Source organism: Mytilus californianus, unplaced genomic scaffold (genome assembly GCF_021869535.1).
Source record: "Mytilus californianus isolate M0D057914Y unplaced genomic scaffold, xbMytCali1.0.p SCAF_7, whole genome shotgun sequence".
Lineage (NCBI taxonomy): Eukaryota > Metazoa > Mollusca > Bivalvia > Mytilida > Mytilidae > Mytilus > Mytilus californianus.
This window is the reverse complement of record NW_026262723.1, coordinates 76,662,873-76,687,007: the sequence shown is the minus strand read 5'-3', so window position 1 is coordinate 76,687,007 and position 24,135 is coordinate 76,662,873. Positions and strand designations below refer to the sequence as shown.

Sequence of the window (24,135 nt, the reverse complement as noted above, 5' to 3'; positions counted from 1 at the left end):
CTTCATATCCTACCACATCCATTGAATAGAATGGGCCTATTATTAACAGAATGCAAGTAATGGCAATACTTCAAACTGGCAAAATTTGGGCCAGTTATAGGAAAATGGCTGATTGATTAACAAGTATGTAAACATTACAATCAACTAAATAAAACAGAAAATCATGCTTGCACTTGATTTTCACATTTTCTAATTGAAACTAAATACCTAAAGCAATATCATTCAAATCCACTCAACAATGTCATGCAACAACTGATGAATTCATATTCCTTCAGACAACTTGTAATGTGAACAGAAAAATAATGCAACAAGCAATGTTTACCCTCTTCATTAATAGCAATTTGGTCAACTCTCACGAAATCTTTATAAAATGAGAATTTCAACAATAAAAGGTTTGTCTGGAAGGAATACAGACCACATAACCACAGCTCACCTTTTTACTCAGCAAATATGATGAGTTCTGGAAAATGAATGAGAGTAATGAACAGAACTGATGAAATGAACTGATGTACAAAATGAAAAAAAGGCTTTCTGTACTTTTTTCAATTGTTAAAAAGTTAAACCATAGAACAAATTTGTACAAATTGAAAGTCAATGTAACAATAAATGATTATTCGAATAGAGAGCCATATCAGAAAATTTATACAATATCATACTCATCATTACTTATACTTCCAAGAATCTTTATACAAATAAAGTCATCTTTATACATTCTAAAATAGGGATATACCTTTGGTTTTATTAGCTGATTCTATGATCTGTAACAAACATCGTCCAAATTCCTCTATCACCATACGCTCCTGTACAACAGGTGGCATCTTCATTCGTTCTGACTCCTCAGCTTGTGCTAACAAACAGGCACATGTAGCTTCTGCAACTTCACTTGTTATAAAGGTGTACGGTAATCTAAAAAAGTCAAACATGTTGAATATAAAGAAGAGCATTCCAATATCCTAGGACGATGAGTCAAAGGGTACTTACTTCCAATTTTTTTTTTGTTCTTTGAAAATTTTTTCATTAATACCCTTGCCAACAATATTATTTTCCATTCAATCTATATTTCAAAGGGGCATAACTCCTCTTAAAATAGTTGATTGGTGCTGATTTTCAAACTCTTCCAAGATTTTGTTGAAATTGTTTCACAAAAATCCAACATGAAATGTAGATGTGAGAGTGCGTAAAATGCTTTAAACTAACATTTCAAAAAACATAACTCCTGTAAAAATAATTATTCAGCACGGATTTTCAAATTTGATCCAGATAATACTGATGTAATCCTTTATATAAATTTCATAATTCTACAAGAAATGTAGTCTTGAGAGTGCTTACAATGCAATTTTTTCATATAATTTCACATTTTCAAGGGCATAAACGCCTTTACAAATAGTTGATTGACACTGATTTACGAACTCATTCTAGACATTGCTGATATAAACCTTTGATTTAAATTTCATACAGATTTGGACTGTGTACATGTAAAAGAGCTTACAAGATTGGATGGATAGGAGGAAGTAAAAGAGAAACCCAGTATTTCTATGTCCCCCACACCATGTTGCATGTGGGACAACAACATGTTCCTTGCAATGTCATACAAAAAATTCCCCCATGTATATTTAATAAATATTCAAAGTTTTGCAAACTAAGGTAATGACTGCCTTTTAAATTTGAAAATCTTTAAAACTGAACAGCTCAACATTTTAAAGTTCAAGAAGCTGAGAATTAAGTAACAGAAGTTTTGGAAGGACAAACAGATGGACAAGGTCAATTCACTCTATTAGTGGGGTTATAATAATACTTCTATAGGTGTACTGCACTCATATTGAGTAATAATGTATTGAAGAGTAACTGATTGTTGATTGCTTAATGCTCAGTGGGAAATATTTCACACATATATTGAGGACAAGATCAAATTAAACAATTCTGAAATAGTCAACTGGTAGGAAGGCTGGGAAATTTGGACAGCCACTGGAAAAAGAGGGTTTCTTGGGTAGGATAATGCTAGTGTTATTACCCTTTAACATACACAGATGACATAAATAACGTTTTACCAACACTAAATCTAAACTTCTAGTAAAGGAGATCTGAAATTCTTAAAAAATTGCCTTCATCTTTACATTGAAACTGTTCTATCTTGAGATAACCTTTCTGTACCTTTCTCCTGTAGCTGTTGATGTAGGTGGTTTGGATGGCACTCCTGATATTTGTGAAGACAGTTTCGTTTTGGCTGCAGTTTGTTGTTGTACCCTAACTTCAGCAGCATCGGCTAAATGCATTAATGTCCTTCGTTCTGGACTCTCTTCAAAGTTTTTACAACCAAAACATTTACAAGCATTAGAACACATAATTTTTGCCTGAAAAGAAAAAAGTAGATAAACATAAATATTTTTTTCTAGAGGGAATCAAAAGATGGAAGTTTACTAAATATAAGGCAAGGGAACTACTTAAAGACTGGTTTTCTGAAAGCTCACCTTCTTAACATGACAGTTGTTTAATGATATCAAATATCTTAACATCTTTCAGATAAATCTTACTGAACAATATTCTGATTTTTAATACATTGTTTTAATGTAGTCATACACCAATTTCTAGTTGTTTTTATGAATAAGCTACACCAGTTGACCCCAGATCAATCGGCATTAACAACGTCATTGAACAATTGGTTTCTTACTGTGACGTAATAACGTAAGCATTGTGACATAGGAATTTTATGGGAAAGTGCACAAATTCGAAAGTGGTCTATTTTTAAAGTATGACATTTCTGTGTCTGAGATTGAATTTTAACAAGTTTTCATCTGACACAGTTTTGATATAATATCGATAGCGGGTTTTTTTCGCGGGGGCAACAAAGTATACGAAAAATATGGCGGTTTTTATTTTGGCCTAATCCTCAATTCCTATTAAATATTTTGACGGATACTGAAATGGTTGCCATTAAAAAGTTGTAAAAATTGACAAACAAGCGTCTATTGTTATGGCTAAATGATTGTTTTACCTGCATGACGTCTTATTTATTGATTACATTTTGACACAGTAAATCAATAGAATACCGGTACTTAGATATTTGTCAGAGGTGTACAAACTTCTTGTAAATGTTACGGTCTATTTGTTATGAAATTGATGTACTAATTAGATTATAAAATTATCAAGAGTGACTTGCAACTGTTATATAATTTGACACTAATTAATAAGGGTTAAATACCTGACAGAGTACCTTACACTCTTATATTATTTGACACCAATTGATTAACACCTGACAGCCATTTTATAATTTTTATAAAGTATATGTGAATAATACCCTTTGGCATTTATGTTGTTCAAATTATCATAAACTGTCATTGACCCGTCGACCTGGAAAAAAATAGATCGTTTACAAAATGCTTTAGTTATTAGAAAGTCCCGAACATATGCCTAAATTTTTCGTGGAATTAAATTTTCGTGATTTTCCTTTACCCGCCAAAATAAGCGAAAAATAAAAACCTCGCGAAAATAACCCACTATATGGTACTCCTGAAAAACTTTTTACAATATAACAAGTGTGGTTAGATTTATACAGTGAAAACAATGTGTTGTATCAAGTTTTTCATTGAAAATGACAAATGCTTGAGATGAAAATTAGTGTTTCATTTCTTTTGATTTTTTATGTTGTTGGGCTGGTGTCTGATTGCTGTATACCCACATCTAGTTGAATACATCTGATTGTCAGAAGCAGTAACAATACAACACTGCAGTCAAAGGATATTTCCACATTACTTATGGCATTGCATAAGAAACGTGATAACATAATATTCACAATAGTTTTACAAACAACTTGACTTAACTATGCCCACATTACCTACTCAATAACATGAACAGTAACTTTTTAGACAACCTGATCTAACTAAGCCTATAGTACTTACCTCATAACATTCACAGTAATTTTTCAGACAACCTGACCGTTTACAATTACACCCTTTATTATGTCGTCTGTTACCATTACCTATCTGTCCTTTACCTGTAAATAGCAATAAACTGTTGACGCAGAGATATGTCTTGCCTGTATGTTATATGAATAGCATAATGCAAATGTTAAAATTTAAATGGAACAATTTAATATGTAAAGTATGAAAAATGTTCAAAGTCCATGGACCATGACTGATGTGGTAGGGCCAGATAATCTTCATATATTCTGTGTTTCTAATTCAAAAGATGAATATCTCTATAATGAGAACAGCTGTAATTTCACTGTCATGCTTATATTCCCTCACCTATTTTTGGATGAAATGCCATAGGATTCCTATCCAGACACGATTTAATAGCTCTTGACCGTTCTTCTTCATGTATAAGGTTATTGGCACAATTAGTACAGTTACAATTATGGCAAAATTCCCCATTAGCAAAACAGTCACAATATCTGTAAAAAACAAAATATAATATAAAATAAATATGGAGTACATTGGTATGGATTCTTGAAAAGAGTTTTAAATCATACATGTTCCAACTGATTTTTAGATTGATTTACTGTTGTTTTGTTTCACTACTGACCCCTGGTTTACTTTTTTGAATTATTTGATGATGATGATGATGATGATGGATGGCTGCTTAATGTCCAAAGGCAAATTAATATGCATATTCAGGACGAGAACATGTTAATGTTATATGAATATTAACCCTGCTTTGTACAAGACCGACATGCTGAGCCGGATTTTTAATGTGCTAGTTCACAAAGTAACAGTCCACAGGAAGACTATCACCTTACCTGGACACATTATTCTGACTACAAGCTGACCAGTCTTTGCTGTTACTCCTTAATGCCGCGTGCTTGGCGGAGAAGCAGCATATTACCAATTTTAAAGTCTTTGGTTTGAAACGGCTGGGGTTTGAACCCACAACCTCTCGCACTCGAGGCGAACATGCTACCACGAGACCACCGAAGTGGTTTGAATTATTTGACATTTTGTTAATGCTGGGCCTTTTAAAGCTTAATACTGTAACTAAAAGAGTTTTGCTCATTGTTGTAGGCCATACAGTGACCTGTAGTTGTCAACATTCTTTTCCTTTGGTCTTCAATAGATAGTTGTCTTATCTAATCATTCCATATCTCTTTAGGCAAAAAATAAATATATGTCTGTTTAAGGTTACATCCTTTAAAAAAAATAGGGTAGGTAGGAAGGAAGTTCCATTTTCTTTTCTTGCAAGATGTTAGCTGTGTGATGTTTGTACATGTTGTATAAACTAATCTGAGACTATATTGCCTATAATTGCTTTCATCCACTTTATTTGAACTTTGGTGGATAGTTGTTTTATTGGCAATCATACCTCATCTCCTTATTTTTATATGTTAATATTTTACTGACATAAACTTAAAAGATTGATTGATTGGAGTTTAATGCCACTTTCAGCACTTTTGTGCTATTTCATGGCATTCAGTTTTTATTGGTGGAGGAAGCCAGAGTGCCCCTGGGTTTGGCATTTTAACATAATTAAAAAAATTGAAGTTTATGGGATCTTTTAGACCTGACCTTTTGCCTACAGCCACAAATTTCCAGTCTTAAAAGTCACATGATGAATAAGTACTATCAAATCAAATCCTACTTTAATACCCCCTCTTTACAATCCAGGTTAATTAGATGTTTGATAGCTGAAATTTACCTGTTCAGGCAACAAAATATCATTGTCTATTATAAGTAGTTCCTATCAAACTTACTTAAAAAAACTTAACATTGAAAGTTGGTAATTAATTGAAAGCCACTGGACCATGACCTATGGGGGGGCAAGGTCCCAAAAGTCATCAAACTGTTATGTTCTGATATTAATGCTACTTTATAGAAAATATCATTGACCTGTCACAAGTTGTTGCTATCAAACTGACTTAAGCAGAAAACTTAACAATTGTTGATGCCACCAGCAGAAAAGGTGAAACAAAAACTATCTTCTTCAAGTAATCTTTTCAATTTAGGTAAACTTACAATTTTAAGCATTGTGACTTTGTACAGTTACATGGTTTCCTAGGTCTTGCACCTGTTGGTTCAATTGCTCTGCAATACAAACAATAACCTTATATAATTATATCAAACCTATTATTTCATTTCAACATCATATTTATCCTTAGGTATAATATTCTGAGAGAAATAGTTGCTACTGAAGCATTTACCATTCCTTAGTAGAACCAAGTTCAACAAGTCAATTCAACTCTGCAAAAATGACAGTTTGTTAAACGTTAATTGTAGTTTCAGAACATAGAATTATCTTTCCTTTCAGCTCTATAAATGCTGAAAACAAAAAGCCATGCACAATGAAGACTCTGAAATAGGTTGGTGAAAAGATTTAGTCCTAAAACATATATATTTATTTATAACTAAGCAGCATTGGCAACAATTAGAAATTCAATTACTTTTTAATCCATTTAATCTTAGAACAGGATGTACTTTATTATTCACATACCCCTCACTATTGTTATTTCTCGTTGAATTAGCCACTGAAGCACTAAGGACTGGGTTATTACTAGCTATAGGTATAAACTCTTGTCTATTCTGTAATGGTTGTGCTATTACTGTTGCCTGGGAAGTCATTGGTCTCACTTGTACTGTTGCCTGTTGCTGCTGCTGAGCCATCTGATAAAAGTCAAATATGAATGTTAATAAAAATCATCAGTAATCAATAATCATGGCAGTATCGATTAAAGAACATCTAGTGAGCAAGCTCACATACCCAAAACCCCCAATGTAAATGGAAAAAGTTTATTATGATCTGATGACATACTGTGGATTCATTTATTTTCATGGGTACCAATTTTCTTGGATTGAAGAATCATTGTATTTCATGGATATTTGATTTCATGGTTTTGTTTAGGTCATATTTACAAGCTTCTGTGTCATTTGGTCTCCTGTGGAGAGTTGTCTCATTGGCAATCTTACCACATCTTCTTTTTATATTTATGGAAAATTTGTACTTCGTTAAACATTTAAATTCGTGGTTCACTTTTTGTCAGGAGTTCCACAAAATTTGATCTACAACTAATAATAATGAATCCACAGTAGTTTTTTTCTGTTTACTTTAAGACATGATTCTTTTCTTTTATGATTTCAGACAGTAAAGATGTTCTACACAAATCTTATTTTAAAAAGTTTGACCTAGTGACTTCAAAGTCTACAAGGATCTTTCTCTAATCATATGTGACCATATTTCCAAGTCAGGTTGCAATTCCATATTTAGTATTTAATATAGCATCAGGAAACCTGTTTCCTGCATAAATTTCAGTTTATTTCTCATGTTTCCAGTAACTTTCAACCTTGACCTTGGATGCAGTGACTTCTAAATTGACAAGGATCTTCCTGCTTATCAAATGTGACCATAATTCAAAGTATGGTTGCAATCCTGTTATTTAGCACCAGAAACCACTTTCTCCACAAATTTGTTAGAACTAAAGCTTGGTGGAAGTGACCTCAAATTCAAAAATGATCTTCCTCTCTTTTTATTTTACCATATATCTAAATGTGGTTGCAATCCTATATAAAGTATTGGGAGAAATGACTGACTAACAGGTTAATATCATATACTTCTTAGCAAGTACCCAGACCTTAATGCAAAACTGGCTGTTTGACAATCATTGTTAAGTGTAGTTTGATAGATTCTCATATAAATAAATGTAGATAGTTATACTATACATCATTATGGGGATTAATGAAACTAAAACCCAATATCATATTTTTGTACTGTTTTGCAATATATGGTTAACTGTGAGACTCTTATCAACTACCGTAACTAAGAGAATGATAATAAAATTGAGAATGGAAATGGGGAATGTGTCAAAGAGACAACAATCCAACCAGACAGCAGAATACAGCTGAAGGCCACCAATGGGTCTTCAACACAGCGAGAAAACCCCGCACCCGGAGGCGTGCTTCAGCTAGCTCCTAAACAAAAATGTGTACTAGTTCAGTGATAATGGTCATCATACTAAACTCCAAAACATATAAATGAACTAAAATTAAAAATTTGTGAGGGTTCCACGGAACCCAGTGTCTCGCCTACTTTTGCTGTTAATCGCAGGCTCAACAAAAATGAGGGAAAAAAATTAATAAAAATATTCCTTTAGATAAGTACTATCTTTTGATTGTAAGAAACTTCTGTCAAAGTTTAGTATAAATCCAGGATAGTTTATGAATCTAATAAATGTTAACTGCAGACTGTATTTAATGTTAACTGGAAGAAAAACTAAGTCCATTTATAAGTAAAAACGGATAAACAGGTACAAAATTTTAACAAAATTTCCTTCTAGATACTAGCTTTTGATCATAAACAAGCTTCTGTCCAAGTTTGGTACAAATTCAGGATAGTTTAAGAAAGTTATTAAAATTTTAAAAACTTTAACTACAGAGTGAATGTATTGTTTCCTGGCAGAAAAATTAAGTCCATTTATAAGTAAAATACGGAAAAAATGAAATTTTTTTTTAACAAATTTACTTCTGCATACTATATATATTATGATCATAAACAAGCTTCTGTCCAAGTTTGGTACAAATCCAGGATAGTTTAAGAAAGTTATTAAAATTTTAAAAACTTTAACCACAGAGTGAATGTAATGTTTCCCGGCAAAAAACTAAGTCCATTTACAAATAAAAAACGGAAAAACAGGAATTTTATTTTTACAAAATTTACTTCTGGATACTATCTTATGATCATAAACAAGCTTCTGTCCAAGTTTGGTAGAAATCCAGGATAGTTTAAGAAAGTTATTAAAATTTCAAAAACTTTAACCACAGAGTGAATATTTGTGGACGCCGCCAACAACGACGACAACGGAATGTAGGATCGCTATGTCTCGCTTTTTCGACTAAAGTCAAAGGCTCGACAAAAATCATACAAGACTAACATAGGCCAGAGGCTCCCGACATGAGACAGGCGCAAAAATGTGGCAGGGTTAAACATGTTTTGTGAGATCTCAACCCTTCCCTATACCTCTAGCCAATGTAGAAAAAACAAACACACAGCAATACGCACAGTAAAACTCAGTTTAAAAGAAGTCCGAGTCCAATGTCAGAATAGGTAACAAAAGAAACTAAGCAAAATGACAATGATACATAAATTAACAAAGGACTACTAGCAGTTACTGACATGCCAGCTCCAGACCTCAATTAAACTGATTGAAAGATTATGTCTTCATCATATGAAAGTCAAGCACAATCCCTCCTTTTAGGGGTTTAGTATCATACCATCATAAAATATATGAGAAGACCATAACCTGTATCATGCCAACAACTGATTTTAGAATACATGTGTTTATTTCCGATGCAAATACCCTATGAGTGAATCAATATTAAAACTAAAATATGCCATCTTTAATGACCTGACAACAGTATCGTAACTATATCCCTTCTTAATAAGTCTGTTTAAAGGTTTGGTTAGCTTGTGAGGTGAATGACGACATTTTTGTGCTTTGTAAAGAATATTACCATAAAAGATTGGATGTGAAATACCTGAACGTATAAGATGTCTGCATGTTGATTTATATTTACGAATAATGTCCTTGTACCGATGATAAAATTTAGTAAATGTTTTGACTAGTTTGTGATATCGAAAACCCTGGTGTAATAATTTTTCAGTAATACATAGATTTCTTTCGTTAAAATCAAATACGTTGTTACATACACGAGCAAATCGAACAAGTTGAGATATATAAACACCATGAGATGGTGACAAAGGAACTTCACCATCTAACTAGAGGCTCTCAAGAGCCTGTGTCGCTCACCTGTATTTACTGATGCTTTGGAAATCATGTAAAATAAGGTTAAAATCATAATTAATAGTATTAGATATTAGATATTATAATGATATCTAAGATAATAACAAAAAACTGCAAAATTTCTGTAAAATTACTAACTCAGGGGCAGCAACCCAACAACGGGTTGTCGGATTCGTCTGAAAATTTCAGGGCAGATAAATCTAAATCTGATGAACATTTTGCCACCTGTCAGATTTGCTCTAAATGCTTAAGTTTCAGAGATATAAACCAAAAACTGCATTTTACTCCTATGTTCTATTTTTAACCTTGTCGGCCATGATGGTTGGAAGGCGGGGTCATCAGAATTTTTTTTTAAACAAGATACCCTAATAATGATTATGGCCAAGTATGGTTAAATTTGTCTCAGTAGTTTCAGAGAAGAAGATTTTTGTAAATGATTAAAAAAAAATTACGAAAAATTGTTAAAAATTGACTATAAAGGGCAATAACTCCTAAAGGGGTCGACTGACAATTTTGGTTATGATGACTTATTTGTAGATCTTACTTTGCTGAACATTATTGCTGTTTACAGTTTATCTCTATCTATAATAATATTCAAGATAATAACCAAAAACGGCATAATTTCCTTAAAATTACCAATTCAGGGGGAGCAACCCAATAACAAGTTGTCCCATTCATCTGAAAATTTCAAGGCAGATAGATCTTGACCTGATAAACAATATTACTCTGTGTCAGATTTGCTCTAAATGCTTTGGTTTCAGAGATATAAGCCAAAATCTACATTTTACCCCTATGTTCTATTTTTAGCCATGGTGACCATCTTAGTTGGTTGGCCGGGTCACCTGACACATTTTTTAAACTAGATACCCCAATGATGATTGTGGCCAAGTTTAGTTAAATTTGGCCCAGTGGTTTCAGAGGAGAAGATTTTTGTAAAAGTTAACGGACGACGACGGACGCCAAGTGATGAGAAAAGCTCACTTGGCCCTTTGGGCCAGGTGAGCTAAAAATGGATAATTAACAATAGGAAATGATAAACAGTACTGATTAATACACACCTGTGATAACATTGTAGGTACCAAGGCAAATCCTTGTCCAGAACCAGCATTACCCGAGGACAGAATAGTTGTTCCTGGAGGGAGATTACTTAGTGATGACACTCCACTAGTTTGTATCTGAGCTAAGGTAGAAGGTACTGCTCGTAATTGCAACTGATTTGGGCCAGCAGGTAACAGTATTCTTTGTACTGTCTGTGTATTACTTGAAGCTATAACAGGTCTCTAGAAATAAAGAAAACATTACAAAGTCAATTGTATGCATAAGAAGTAAGTTCATCAGCGATTTCACAAGTGCTCATTATTTTCGACATTTACGAAAGAAATTTCAAAGTATTTTTGATCCATTTCATCACTTAAATCTGTAAAAGTGAAAAAAAAAAAAAAAAAAAAAAAAATAAATTTACCTGGCAACAATTTTATGACAAGTTTACGACCCCAAGCTCATAATTTTTTGTATTCTTTAATTTTATACAAAAAAACTGTACATTTAAGTACCCATTATTCTCTTTTCAGCATCAGGACAAACCATTTTTTTCAAAAATCTTGACAGAAATTCATTTCTGATAACAAAATGGTTAAAATTTTATAGCAAAATAAAACAATGTTTGGTCAAGATTGGATATTTTATATAAATCATTGAAGAACCTTAATGAGTGTGCTCACATACCCCACGTCCCCACATTGTCATTGGAGAAATAAAATAAGTGTAAGAAAAAATAAACTGTTATCACAGAGATATGTCTCGCCTTTTTGTAATTTTGATAATGCAAATGTTGAAATTAAAACAGCAAATACTTTAACATGCAAGTTATGCAATTATTCAAAGTCGATGAACCATGACTGAAGGTACATGGCTAAACAATCTCCATGGAATGAGATGTGCCAATGCTAATACAACTGCATACCAAATACCATTGACTTATTATAAGTCGTTCCCTTTAAACAAACCTAAACACAAAACATTAACTTGTAAACTATGTAAAAGTTTCAAAGTCAATGAACCATGATCAGTGGTGGGGCTATATAATTTCCATGGAAATGATACTTGCAAATGCCAATAAATTTGCATACCAAATATCATTGACTTAACATTAGCAGTTCATCTTAAACTGATCTAATCACAAACTAATACACGTAACTAAGCAAAAGTTTCAAAGTAAATAGACCATGACTGAGGGGGTGGGGCCAGATATTCTCCATGGAAATGAGGTGTGCTAATGCTTATACAACTGAACACCAATTCACATTGGTCTACCACTAATGGTTCCCCTTGAACTGACCTAATCACAAACAAATACACGTTAACTTAGCAAAATTTTCAAAGTCTATAGACCATGACTAAGGGGGCAGATCCAAATAATCTCCATGGAAATGAGATATGCCAATGCTTATACAACTGCATACCAAATATCATTGACCTACCACTAGTGGTTCCCCATAAATTGACCTAATCACAAACTAATACATGTAAACTATGAAAAGTTTCAGTCAAAAGACCTTGACTGAGGGGGCGGGGCCAAATAATCTCCATGTTAATGAGATGTGCCAATGCTAATACAACTGCATACCAAATATCATTGACCTACCACTAGTGGTTCACCATGAACTAGACCTAATCACAAATTAATACATTGTTGATGCCGCCGCCGCCTTAGCCGACGCCGGAAACAGCATACCTATGTCTCGCTTTTTGACTCCGTCAAGGCGAGACAAAAATTGTATCAGAAAACAAAATTGAATCATAATTCCTGTCAATATGCACATCTACGTAGTATGTCCTTATTATCTGAAAAGGTTTCGTGAAATTCTGTTGTGTGGTTTGAGAGGAGTTGCGATGACAAGAAACAGGACTGACGGACTGACAGACGGACGGACGGTCAAAAACATTATACCCTCTGCAACTCGTTCGACAAAAACCTATTTGTTCTAAAAAATACTGTACATTTATGTAATTGAGATATACTGCTTTACCGTAAAATGGCTATTTACTTATTTTCGATTGCACACTGTTGGAAAACACTTACAGGATGGTTACTTTGAACTGGTAATGTAATCTTCATCTGTTGTCCTCCTGCTTGTTGTATGGTCAAAGGATGTGCACCACTTGTGGTAAAAATCTGTTTACCTTGGACTAATGATGCCAAAGATGTCTTAATACCTACAATAGTACACATCAATAGTACATGAGAGAAAAATTAGTCATGATTACAATGTTTCACATCAAAAGTTCATGAGAGAAAAATTAATCAAGGTTACAATGTATCACAATCATTTTCTTGATTCAATAGGTATGTTAATACATATTTTTATTATTTTTTTCTGAATAACATATTTGAATGTACTTTGATCAGTTAACCAATCAAATTTTGTGCCAGGGTTTACAAAAGAATGAACTTTCATTTAGTTTTATGTTTTATTATATACTTATAGTAGTAAATACAAGAAAAGTGTATGTGCTATCATGCTGTATCAGCCATCCTTGATGAAATAGATAGTCACTGTTGCAAAGTCTTTATCAAACCCCTAAACTGTATGATGTCATGTAACTCATATCGATCACCATTGCAAAGGCTTTATTAAACCCTTAATCTGTATTATGTCATGGAATGTGAAAATAAAGAGCTGTGCCATGAGTGCTTGATACACTGTCACTTTTTCAAAGAATGAAGTTCCATAACTCTTCAATGTCATATCAGACATTTATAAAAATATATTGCTTCGCTGAGCACAGATTGATATGACCTCAGAGGTCCAACCCTAATCAGTTGGGGCAAAAATGGACACAATATTCACGCTTGATACAGGTCTGAATTTGGATTGTAATTAAATATTTGACACATAATAGGTTTCTGACACCGAATAACTGTAGTCAAAGAACTTAGAATTGGTTATATGATTTGAATTTATATTCAATTTTTTGCTTTTGTGCAATACACTATGCTGTTGCGAATTGACCCCCCCCCCCCCCCCCCCAAACAACAACAACAACAACAACAAATTAACCCCCCTTATTTTTTGCTTTTGTGAAATACACATATGCTGTTGCGTATTGACCCCTCCCCCAATTATTTTTTTTGCAAAAAAAAAAGATACTTGAAGAAATTTTCTTTTTAATTTCTGAAATCTGAAATGAAAAAAAAAATTGCCCCCCCCAATTTCTTTTTTACCCCCCCCCCCCCTTCCCTTTTCCAAAAAACAAAAAAAAAATCTTTCCCTCAAGATATGGTCATAATCTCAATTCAAATTTCCAATGGAGTTTGGAACCATAATTACCAATATAATTTCATCATAAAAGTCTTAAATAGATAATTTAAAAGCAGTGTAAAGGAGGTAATCCAACAACCTCCCTTACACTGCTTTTAAATTGTCCATTTACCAGGAAACCCTTGTTTTTTCCCCCTTTTTTGCCCCTAATTCCTAAACAGTTTGAGCCATAACCCCCCAAAGCCAATCCTAACCATCCCTTTGTGGTATGGTAACTTGTGGTATAATTTCAGAGAGATCCATACACTTAAACACAAGTTATTGTCTGGAAGTTACAAAAATGCTTATTTTTGTCCCCTTTTTAGCCCCTAATTCCTTAACTGTTGGTACCATAACCCCCAAAATCAATCCCAACCTTCCTTTTGTGGTATTGAACCTTATAGTAAAATTTCATAGAGATCCATTCACTTAAACTAAAGTTATTGTGCGAAAACCAATGTGTCTTCGGACGACAACGACGCCAAACGCCATACCAATATACGACCGCAATTTTTGCGGTCGTATAAAAACTAAAGGGAGGTTATTTTAATAGATATAAACCAGTCATCAAAGTTTCATGAAAACTGCTCAAAGAACTTTTGAGTTATTGTCCGAGAACTGAAAAATCCCCTTTTTTTAATGAATAAAACCCCATAACTCAGAAATGTAAAATCTAAAATTTATAAAAATTAAAAGGGAGCTAACCTCAATAGATATAAACAATTCACCAAAGTTTCATGAAAACTGCTCGAAGCATTTTTGAGTTATTGTCTGAAACTGGAAAATCCCCCTTTTTTAATGAATAAAACCCCATAAATCGGAAACGTAAAATCCAAAATTTATAAAAATTGAAAGGGAGCTCACGTCAATAGATATAAACAATTCACCAAAGTTTCATGCAAATTGGTTTAAGCGTTTTTGAGTTATTGTCCGACATGTTGACGACGGACAACAGTATACCATAATACGTCCTGTAAACGGACGTATAAAAACATCCTCTTTGACTGTTGAGGCAAGAATGAATACTTTTAGTAATATGAATCCTTGATCAGGGTATATAATATGGCTTTTTCTTTATCACACCTGTATCAACACGAGACTCCAATATTTTCTAAAGCAATTATTTTGTATCAAAGGTTCTGATCTGATGACTAAGGGAAGCCGACATTTTGAATTCTGGAATGTATTGACATATAATTTCTCCAACAATAAGCAAAAAAACCCACATTTTGCACCTAGAAATCTTCTTTTTATCAAATTTTGTTACATTCAAAGACAGACAAGAATCCAGAAAACACCCCATTTTACATTTAACACCAGAAGCATGCCTAGTTTAGATGCCAAAGAAGATAACATAATTTGCTGAATTTCTGTTTAATGAAAATTTTACACCAACATAATGACCAAAATAGAATGATTTGTTTATAAAGCAGAGATAACTGTATTGTATTTGAAGGTTTGTGGGAGTCAATCAGAAGATTTACTGTCGCAAATATCTGTTTACATGTCTCCGCTATGCGTCACCAGGTAAAATCAATATGTGACAGCAAAACTACCGATGGAAGTCAACAAAGCTTTAAATACAATAGTTATCTCTTAAATATGAAGAGCTTTGGTGTTTCATCACTTATTTATCAATTGATGAAACTGAATTTTTCATTTGTAAGTAATTTAGCTAAAATACATAAACAATATATTTCTTGTAAAGGAGGTGAAAGCATTGATGTTGAAGACAGTTTGTATATTCTTTCATAGAACATTGTTTAAATATGCAAATCAGTGTTCATGAAAAATATTTTTAACTTCATTAAACCGTAATTAGCGATGAATCTGAAAATATATCACATACATGCAGTAAAGCATGCTCAAATGAAGCTTGATACCAAATTTTAGGAAGCTCTGATTTGAAGTTCAAGTTCCTGAGAAAAATGCAATAAAAAAATTTTATGGGACAGATGGGCAAAAACAAGACAATATGCCCTCCATTCAGAGCAGGGGTAATATAAGTACAAGTTTAGGAGACAAATGCAACATAGCAATATTGTAAAAATCAAAAATCAAAAGCTGAGACCAAACAAGCATTTCTATTATGATTCTGAAAGTGTGTCATGTAGTGTTTGCCCTATTTTCTTCATATTGACTGACTGACAAACTTATATTTCAGCTTGAAATCAAGAAATGAAGCAACAGATTAAAACTAAATCGTGGCTCTTGCTTCAAAAATGAAACTGTCTAACCTATTTTGTTTCTCCTACCTGTAGTTTGGCCTTGCTGTGTTGGAGCTACCAGTCTAACATATTGAACTTTGCTGCCTTGAATCTGTTGCATGCTAGATAAGGGTATTGCCACTTGTCGTACACCACCTTGTGTCTGAGGTTTATTTATTGTAATAGCCTGATTTTGTTGGAATTGTATCTGCCCTGGTCTCTGCTGAACCTGATAAAATTCAATGGTTAGTCATCTTAAGGGCATAGCTTTGATCCCACATTGATTTAAAAAAAAAATACCTGCATGTACTCCTTTTAGAAATAAGTGAAGTCGTTATTTTAGCCCACATAACTGTCCTTAAGTTATTGGAGGCACAAGATGTATTACATTTGATAGATAATCCTGAAAAACCTTTGAAGCCCAAATGTACTTTCTTCTGGAACTCAATTTCCTCAATACATTTTTGTAAATTAAAATTCTTTTACAGGTGTTCAATTATGTGGTTCAAATTTGACATGAAAACATAATCAACTAACATTGTATTATAAAACTGATTATTATTTTTATCAATTTTAGTATTGTATATTGGTACGTTGTAAGCATACATTTTGTATTAATATGTAATGACATACACACTAAACGTTTACAATAAACATGTTAAGATATGTTTGTTAATTGTCTATCTATTATAATACTTACAACTGTGCCTTGTTTAAAAACTTTTGAAGGTGATAAAGTAATCATTGTAGGTCCTGATGACACAGGAACAGCTGTATACGTAGCACTATCCGATAAACTCTTACTTAATACAGAAACACCTGAAGCTGGCGCTATCCTCTGCGGAGATTTGCCAACAGTCACTGGTATCATTGTTATTTTTGTAGGAGTCTTTGCTGGAGAAATAGGGATTTTTGTTATCCCAGGCTTTGGTGAACTAACAGGTAAAGCAAAATATTGTTTCTGTGGTGACATAATTCCTTGCTGAGAAATTGTAATGGTCTTTGTAGGTGTCTGTGCACTTTGCGGCACCACACTGACAGCAGGTGCCATTGTTTGATTAAACGTCAATGTCTGTCCCTGTTGTAAAGACTGCAAAGATGATGGATTTAATTGAATCGGTACAGCTTGTGGTTGACTTGAGATAGGATTTTTTGTAATTATAACTTTAGTTACCATAGGACTAGATGATGAAGCATTCAATTGTCTTTTAACAGCCTGAGAAGATGTAGTTGATAAACTACTAGCACTTACAATTTGTGAATTGTCTATTAATGAACTAACAACAGATCCATCACTTAACCTTAATAAAGTTCCTTCAGAATGTCCACTATCTGCTGTAGAGTTGACAATCTGAATTTGAGTATGATTATTAGAGTCTGATGAATCCACTAGAACCTGATCAACATTTCCTAAGTTGGATTCTGTGGGCTCTAAACTTCCAAGTGTACCTTCCAGATTGTCTAATGGATTCAACACATGGCCTTTTAACTGACCATAATCAACTGAAATAGTATTTCCAGAAAAGCTGTTGTTGGAATTTATCTCTATTGACTGAGCAGATGGATCGTTTTCATGAATGTTAACTACACCAATGCCTGCAAACATAAAATATAAACATAAATAGGCATTTTCTGCTGTGTTTTCCAGTTATATAATAGCACAAATAATGAACGGAGGCTCAAGTGTTTTCCCTAGAGGATCATAGAGGGTGTGCATGCATAGTGGGCAATATAAGTGGTGCTCCCATGAATTAATTTTAGCCTATCTAGAAATCTGATATTCCCTATATAGCTATTACTCTTTAAAAGCCTGAATTTTTTATTTCAGTATTTGGTACAAACTAAACATAATTATATCAGGGTTGGCAAAAACCCGGGTTTTATAAGAATTGCCCAGCCCAGTGGGAAATACTGGGAAAACCCGGGTTTTACCAGGAAATACTGGGCAATACTAGGTAATATAAAATACTGGCCTGAATTTTAAAGAGGATTCAGTGATAAAACACAAATGCAATACACTTAAGATATTTATAAACATATTTTAATTTATCAATAAGTTTACTTGTTTGAGAGTCTTATAATACAAGTGTATACATTTGAGAAAGTATTATTCTAGCAACTCTGAGACAAGTGTACATGAAGACACATTAGACAAATATTAATGGAAAAAAGCCTTTCTCAATAATTCTCCTAAAAATCTATTACATCACCCTTCTGTCTAGATTGGTCAAACTGTTAACATAAGCAAATGAATTCATTTTTTTCAAATATATATATATACCTAAAAAAAAGAATTAACAATTACATGTAAGAAAAATTACTTTTAAATAATTTATATGTACATCACTAATTGATAAGTAATTATTCAGATAAGAACACAGATATGTTTATATAACAATAATCAGCCTTTTCATTTTTATGAGTGTTAATGACATGACCCTGTAGGTTGTTTATTTAGCAATATGATTGCATAGCAATTTAAATTTACAATTCACTTAAACACTGCAATAAAATGCATATTTTTCAAAGTTTGGATTATTGAAACAATGCTTGGAAATTAACAAGGTATCCTAAAATGTGCAAATCTTGTATTCTGCCTACATAGAATTAGTGGAGAAGAGAATGAAATTGAATTTTCAATCTTCTAGAAATGACTCTCAATGGTTATCTGTATAAAATGTATATATTTAGCTATAATACTATGAAACTACAACAAGTCTTTACTATTTTGTGTTGAAATAAGCTTAAAAAATCATATTGCCTAGTATTGCCCAGTATTAACCATTTCTGGGAGTATTGCCCAGCCTGGGAAAACCCGGGATGTCCCACCTGGGTTTTCCCCGGGCGGGTAATACTTTGCCAACCCAGATTATAATGATGATGATTATGGCTGGCTGTTTAATGTCCAGTGACAAATTAATATGCATATTCAGGACAAGAACATGTTAATGTAATATCAATATCAACCCTGTTTTGTACTAGACTGACACGCTAGTTCACAAGGTAACAGTCCGCAGGAAGTCATGTCACCTTACCCGGACACATTATTCTGACCATGAGTCGACCAGTCTTTGCTCTCACTCCTTTATGCTGTGTCAGGGGTTCAAATTAGCGGTGGTCCGAGGTCCGTGACCTCCCATTTAAGGATTCGGACCTTCTTACCGGTAGTTAGTTACACCCGACAGACTTTCGTATTTTTGCAGGTTAAAAAATTACAAAAGCATTTCCAACAAAAAATATAAACAAGAGTGCACACGCTGAAATGTCTCACCTTCTTTACTAACCATTGATTTTATGTTGATAGTCCTAAATACAAAGCTTTACTACAAGTAACACATAAACTTAACATGATCCAAGAAAATGAGGTCAAGGTCAGATAAACCAAATGAGAAATACATGTACACCTTATAATCATTCAACAAACCAAACATAGTTGACCTATTGCTTATTGTTTCTAAGAAACAGTCTTAAACAAGAAAACTTAACATTGACCAATGAACCATGAAAATGAGGTCAAGGTCAGATGAACCATGCCAGACAGACATATACACCTTACAATCAATTTAGGCATTAAATATAGTTGACCTATTGCTTATAGTATCTAAGAAACAAACTTAACCATGAAAACTTAACATTGACCAATGAACCATGAAAATGAGGTCAAGGTCAGATGATACCTGCCAGACAGACATATACACCTTACAATCCTTCCATACATCAAATATAGTTGATCTATTGCTTATAGTTGAAGAAAAACAGACCAAAACACAAAAACTTAACACTGAGAAATGAACCGTGAAAATGAGGTCAAGGTCAAATAAAACCTGTGAGACTGACATCTACATCATAAAATATTTCCATACACCATTTATAGTTGACCTATTGCATATAGTATTAGAAAAAAAGACCAAAACTCAAAAACTTAACTTTGACCACTGAACCATGAAAATGAGGTCAAGGTCAGATGACACCTACCAGTTGGACATGTACACCTTACAATCATTCCATATACCAAATATAGTAGACCTACTGCTTATAGTATCTGATATATGGACTTGACCACGAAAACTTAACCTTGTTCACTGATCCATGAAATGAGGTCGAGGTCAAATAAAAATTGTCTGACGGGTATGAGGACCTTGCAAGGTACGCACATACTAAATATAGTTATCCTATTACTCATAATAAGAAAGAAATTAACATTACAAAAAATGTTGACTTTTTTTTCAAGTAGTCACTGAACCATGAAAATGAGGTCAAGGACAATGGACATATGACAGACGGAAACTTCGTAACATAAGGCATCTATATACAAAGTATGAAGCATCCAGGTCTTCTAGCTTCTAAAATATAAAGCTTTTAAGAAGTTAGCTAATGCCGCTGCCGCCACCGTAACTGCCGCCAGGTCACTATCCCTATGTCGAGCTTTCTGCGACAAAAGTCGCAGGCTCGACAAAAACTAGTATAAAAATAATCTTAAAATATGCAACTTTACTGAAAGGAAACTTGTGTTCGCTTAAATTCTTCACAATTGATTTGATGTGTAGTCACTTGATTGGTCGTCGTAGATGACACTGGGACTTGAGACTATATTATTAAAACATAACTAGTAAACAGTATGAGTCTGTTTGGTTTTGGGGTGACCTCTTCCAAAAGAAAACCAGATTAAATGGGTGATACAGCAAGGGGTGATGGATGAAACTGTTTAACGCAGCCTGAAAGACAGGATTTGACTAAAGACCAAAAATATGACAGGGAAAAATAAGAAGGTAAATTTTTCCCACACACAGTGAAAGGGAAAGTGCACTGGATTGTTAGACCAAAAAACTTTAAACTTGACCCCATAAAAAATCAGGATGAAAAATTAGCACCCAGTATCTATATATCTTGCCAAAAAAGTGGTTAAAAGAAACTGACCCCAAGTTTGAAAATGAAGTTGAGCTGTTATCTGACACAAAGTTAGGCCAGTATGTTCTTAAGCAGCTATTGAAACCAAAACAATTAAAAAGGTACAAAGTGTTATGTAACACAGCATATAGTGTTGGTGAAAAGGGGAAGCCTTTATCTGACTGAATTTATTTAAGAAATTCAGAAAAAAACGAGGTTAATGTAGTAAGATATGATGATTGCTTTGGAGTGGTAAGCATTTTCTGTTTTTATAAATTGAATTTTCAATAAAAATTGGACCTTCTAAGAATAAAGGAGGACCTTTAAGAATGTTTGGTCAAAGGTCCTGGACCTTTCATTGCCTAAAGTAAATTTGAACCCCTGTGTGTGCTTAGCGGGAATGGTATTAATATTGATTTTGTTATCAGTAAATTAAAATCAAACTAAATATCATTTTTATATACATATGCACATTCATGGCTTTACAATCTGTCGATACCTGTATCTTGGCATTGCACAAGGTCATGTTTTTCTCTGACTGTTAATGAAATCTTTACACTAAATCCATTGGACGTTGGCATGGATGTGTCCTGATTGATATTTGTCTTAGATGCATAATTTTTTTATTAGTTGTTATTGGCTTTGAACTAGCTGTCAGTAACTGAGTACTCTCAGATCTGTACTTTTTGTTGTGGGGATGTATAAGTGCCCTGACACATCCACTCTGCGTTTTTGTTAGATGTATTTCTGCTTTGTATCGATCTGAAGAATTAAGCCCTTTTCAACTGATTTTTATAGTTTGTTCTTATGTTGTACTGTTACAACACTGTCCCAGGTTAGGGGAGGGTTGGCGACTTCAAACTAGTTTAACCCCGCCACATTCTGTATGTGCCTGTCCCAAGTCAGGAGCCTGTAATGCAGTGGTCGTCGTATGTTGCTGTATATCATATTTGTTTTTCGTTCATTGTTTTGTACATAAATCAGGCCGTTAGAAGTTAGTTTGCCAGTTTGAATTGTTTTAAATTTGTCATTTTCGGGCCTTTTATAGCTGAATATGCAGTATGGGTTTTACTCATTGTTGAAAGGCCTTACGGTGATCATTAGTTGTTAAAGTCTGTGTCATTTGGTCTCTTGTGGATGGTTGTCTCATTTGCGATCACACCAAATCTTATTTTTATAAGAAGCAAATACCAATTTTAAAGTCTTTGGTTTGACATGGCCAGGGTTTGAACCCACAACCTCCCACATTCAAGGCGAATAAGCTACCACGAGACCACCGAGGTGGTAAATAGTTATAATAGAATACATTTCATGCTCTTTTCAAATTTAACCCTTCTGTGTTAATTTTGTCTTTGAAAATAAGAATGATTTCATTTCTATAATCAACCTCATGATACAATTTTTTGGTTTTATATTTTACATTTTCATTAGCTTCAGCTGTCTAATTATTTATCACTTTAACAGTCTGCGATGTTAGCCACTAGCCTGATGCACCAGACTAGTTATTTTCATTTATCACAAGCCTGACCGGACTAGTAAGAAATATAACAAATGAAATTTTGAACATATTCGAAGTTCAAGTTGACGAGTAATCACTAATGCAGAAAAGATCGTCAAATTTATTTTTTCAGGGTCAATCAGCGTAATCAATGTCATCGAGCAATCGGTTCTTACTGTGACATATTAACATAAGCATTGTGACATAGGAAGTTTACAGGAAAGTACACAAATTCGAAAGCTGTCTTTCAACATGTTCAAAATAGTTTTGATCCGGCAAATTTATCACAATCAATTTTTTCTGGGGACTAGGCCTAGTCAATAAATCTTTTCAAACAGGCAATTATTTCTAATGCAAATGGGCTCTTGAAAATACAGGTGAAATGATAAATGCAGCCAAGGGCTGTAATGTCTGTGTTGAAATGTTCTGCGCCTAGACAAGCATTGAGCAGAGTGTCACGAAATAGAAGTTCCTTTATAATATAAGTTCCAAGTGGAAAAAATATTCTGGAACAGTATATGTTACTAACAGAATAAATTGTATAGAATATTTGTTCCAACAGGAACAGATATTATGACATTGATTATAACAAAGTTTCAAGTGGAACTTCTTTAGGCGGAACAAATATACATTGACAAGAGCACCTAAAGTGCATGCTATTTCCAGCTATATATACATATCTTATAGCTGGTGAAATCTTTGATACATTAGTGTTAATTTAAATTTTTTTAGTCCAAAAAAATACCATATAATAAAACATGTTTCCTCTGCAGCCTAAGAATTTTGTGTTCTACAATATTTTTTATGAATGGTATTAGGAAAAAAACTACCATTAGCGTTATTTTCCTGTCAAACGAAAATTTTTCCATAGGAACAACTCAAATAACCCGCCATTTGCCCGACATGAATGCAGGGAAATTTAAAATGACGAAACTAAATCCAACTTCCTAATTCCGTCAAATACAAACGTAACAGTCGACCATTTTATCAAATCACATCAATTGGTTTTTATTTCAATAACTTTTATGTATTTTTGTTGATCAGGGAGGCTGCAGTAAGTATTTGATCGTGAAGACGTGGAAAAATCGAACTTATTGAGAGGGGTATGAACAGAAAATATCTCCCTGTTCTGTTAATTTTGCACTTTGGCAGGCGTTCTATATATGAGAAGAGAGATAAGTAGCCAGTCTTTGCATGATAACACGCTTATTATTATTTTGTTCTTATGATTAATTGCAGAGTACCCGTTCTCTGGGCAGGCATTCTGTATTTGTTCAAAATCACGCGCCCACCATTACCATCCCATAATACATTGCGGTGTTGATTTCCGCGAAGGTGATCTAAAGTAAAGCTATATTATTTAGTTTTGAATAAGTGACATGACAGGAAAATCTGTTTGAAGGAGCTCATTTTTAAATGTATTTGAAAAAAATAAATTTCTTCTATCAAATTTCTAATATAAATTACAAAATAGAATAGTCGATTTTTTTATCTGATCTGAATTAGAATGTAATATGAAAG

General features: G+C 33.5%; 1 protein-coding gene across 2 annotated transcripts in view; it reads right to left on the bottom strand.

The window, feature by feature from the left end:
* LOC127709028 (protein lin-54 homolog) overlaps positions 1–23,931 on the bottom strand; it is a 35,549-nt gene extending 11,618 nt beyond the window's left edge. The window contains exons 1-12 of one of the 2 annotated variants that reach the window (XM_052214314.1): positions 23,859–23,931; positions 16,930–17,825; positions 16,278–16,458; positions 12,804–12,937; positions 10,780–11,001; positions 6,421–6,590; positions 5,946–6,014; positions 4,245–4,390; positions 3,897–3,991; positions 2,152–2,351; positions 731–906; positions 434–460 (exon numbers count right to left, since the gene is read on the bottom strand). In XM_052214314.1, the coding sequence (XP_052070274.1) occupies positions 438–460; positions 731–906; positions 2,152–2,351; positions 3,897–3,991; positions 4,245–4,390; positions 5,946–6,014; positions 6,421–6,590; positions 10,780–11,001; positions 12,804–12,937; positions 16,278–16,458; positions 16,930–17,825; positions 23,859–23,877 (2,331 nt within the window). In that variant the 5' untranslated portion in view covers positions 23,878–23,931 and the 3' untranslated portion in view covers positions 434–437. The remainder of the gene's footprint in view (positions 1–433; positions 461–730; positions 907–2,151; positions 2,352–3,896; positions 3,992–4,244; positions 4,391–5,945; positions 6,015–6,420; positions 6,591–10,779; positions 11,002–12,803; positions 12,938–16,277; positions 16,459–16,929; positions 17,826–23,858) is intronic. The other variant, XM_052214313.1, reaches the window with a different exon arrangement.
* Between the last annotated feature and the right edge of the window lie 204 nt (positions 23,932–24,135).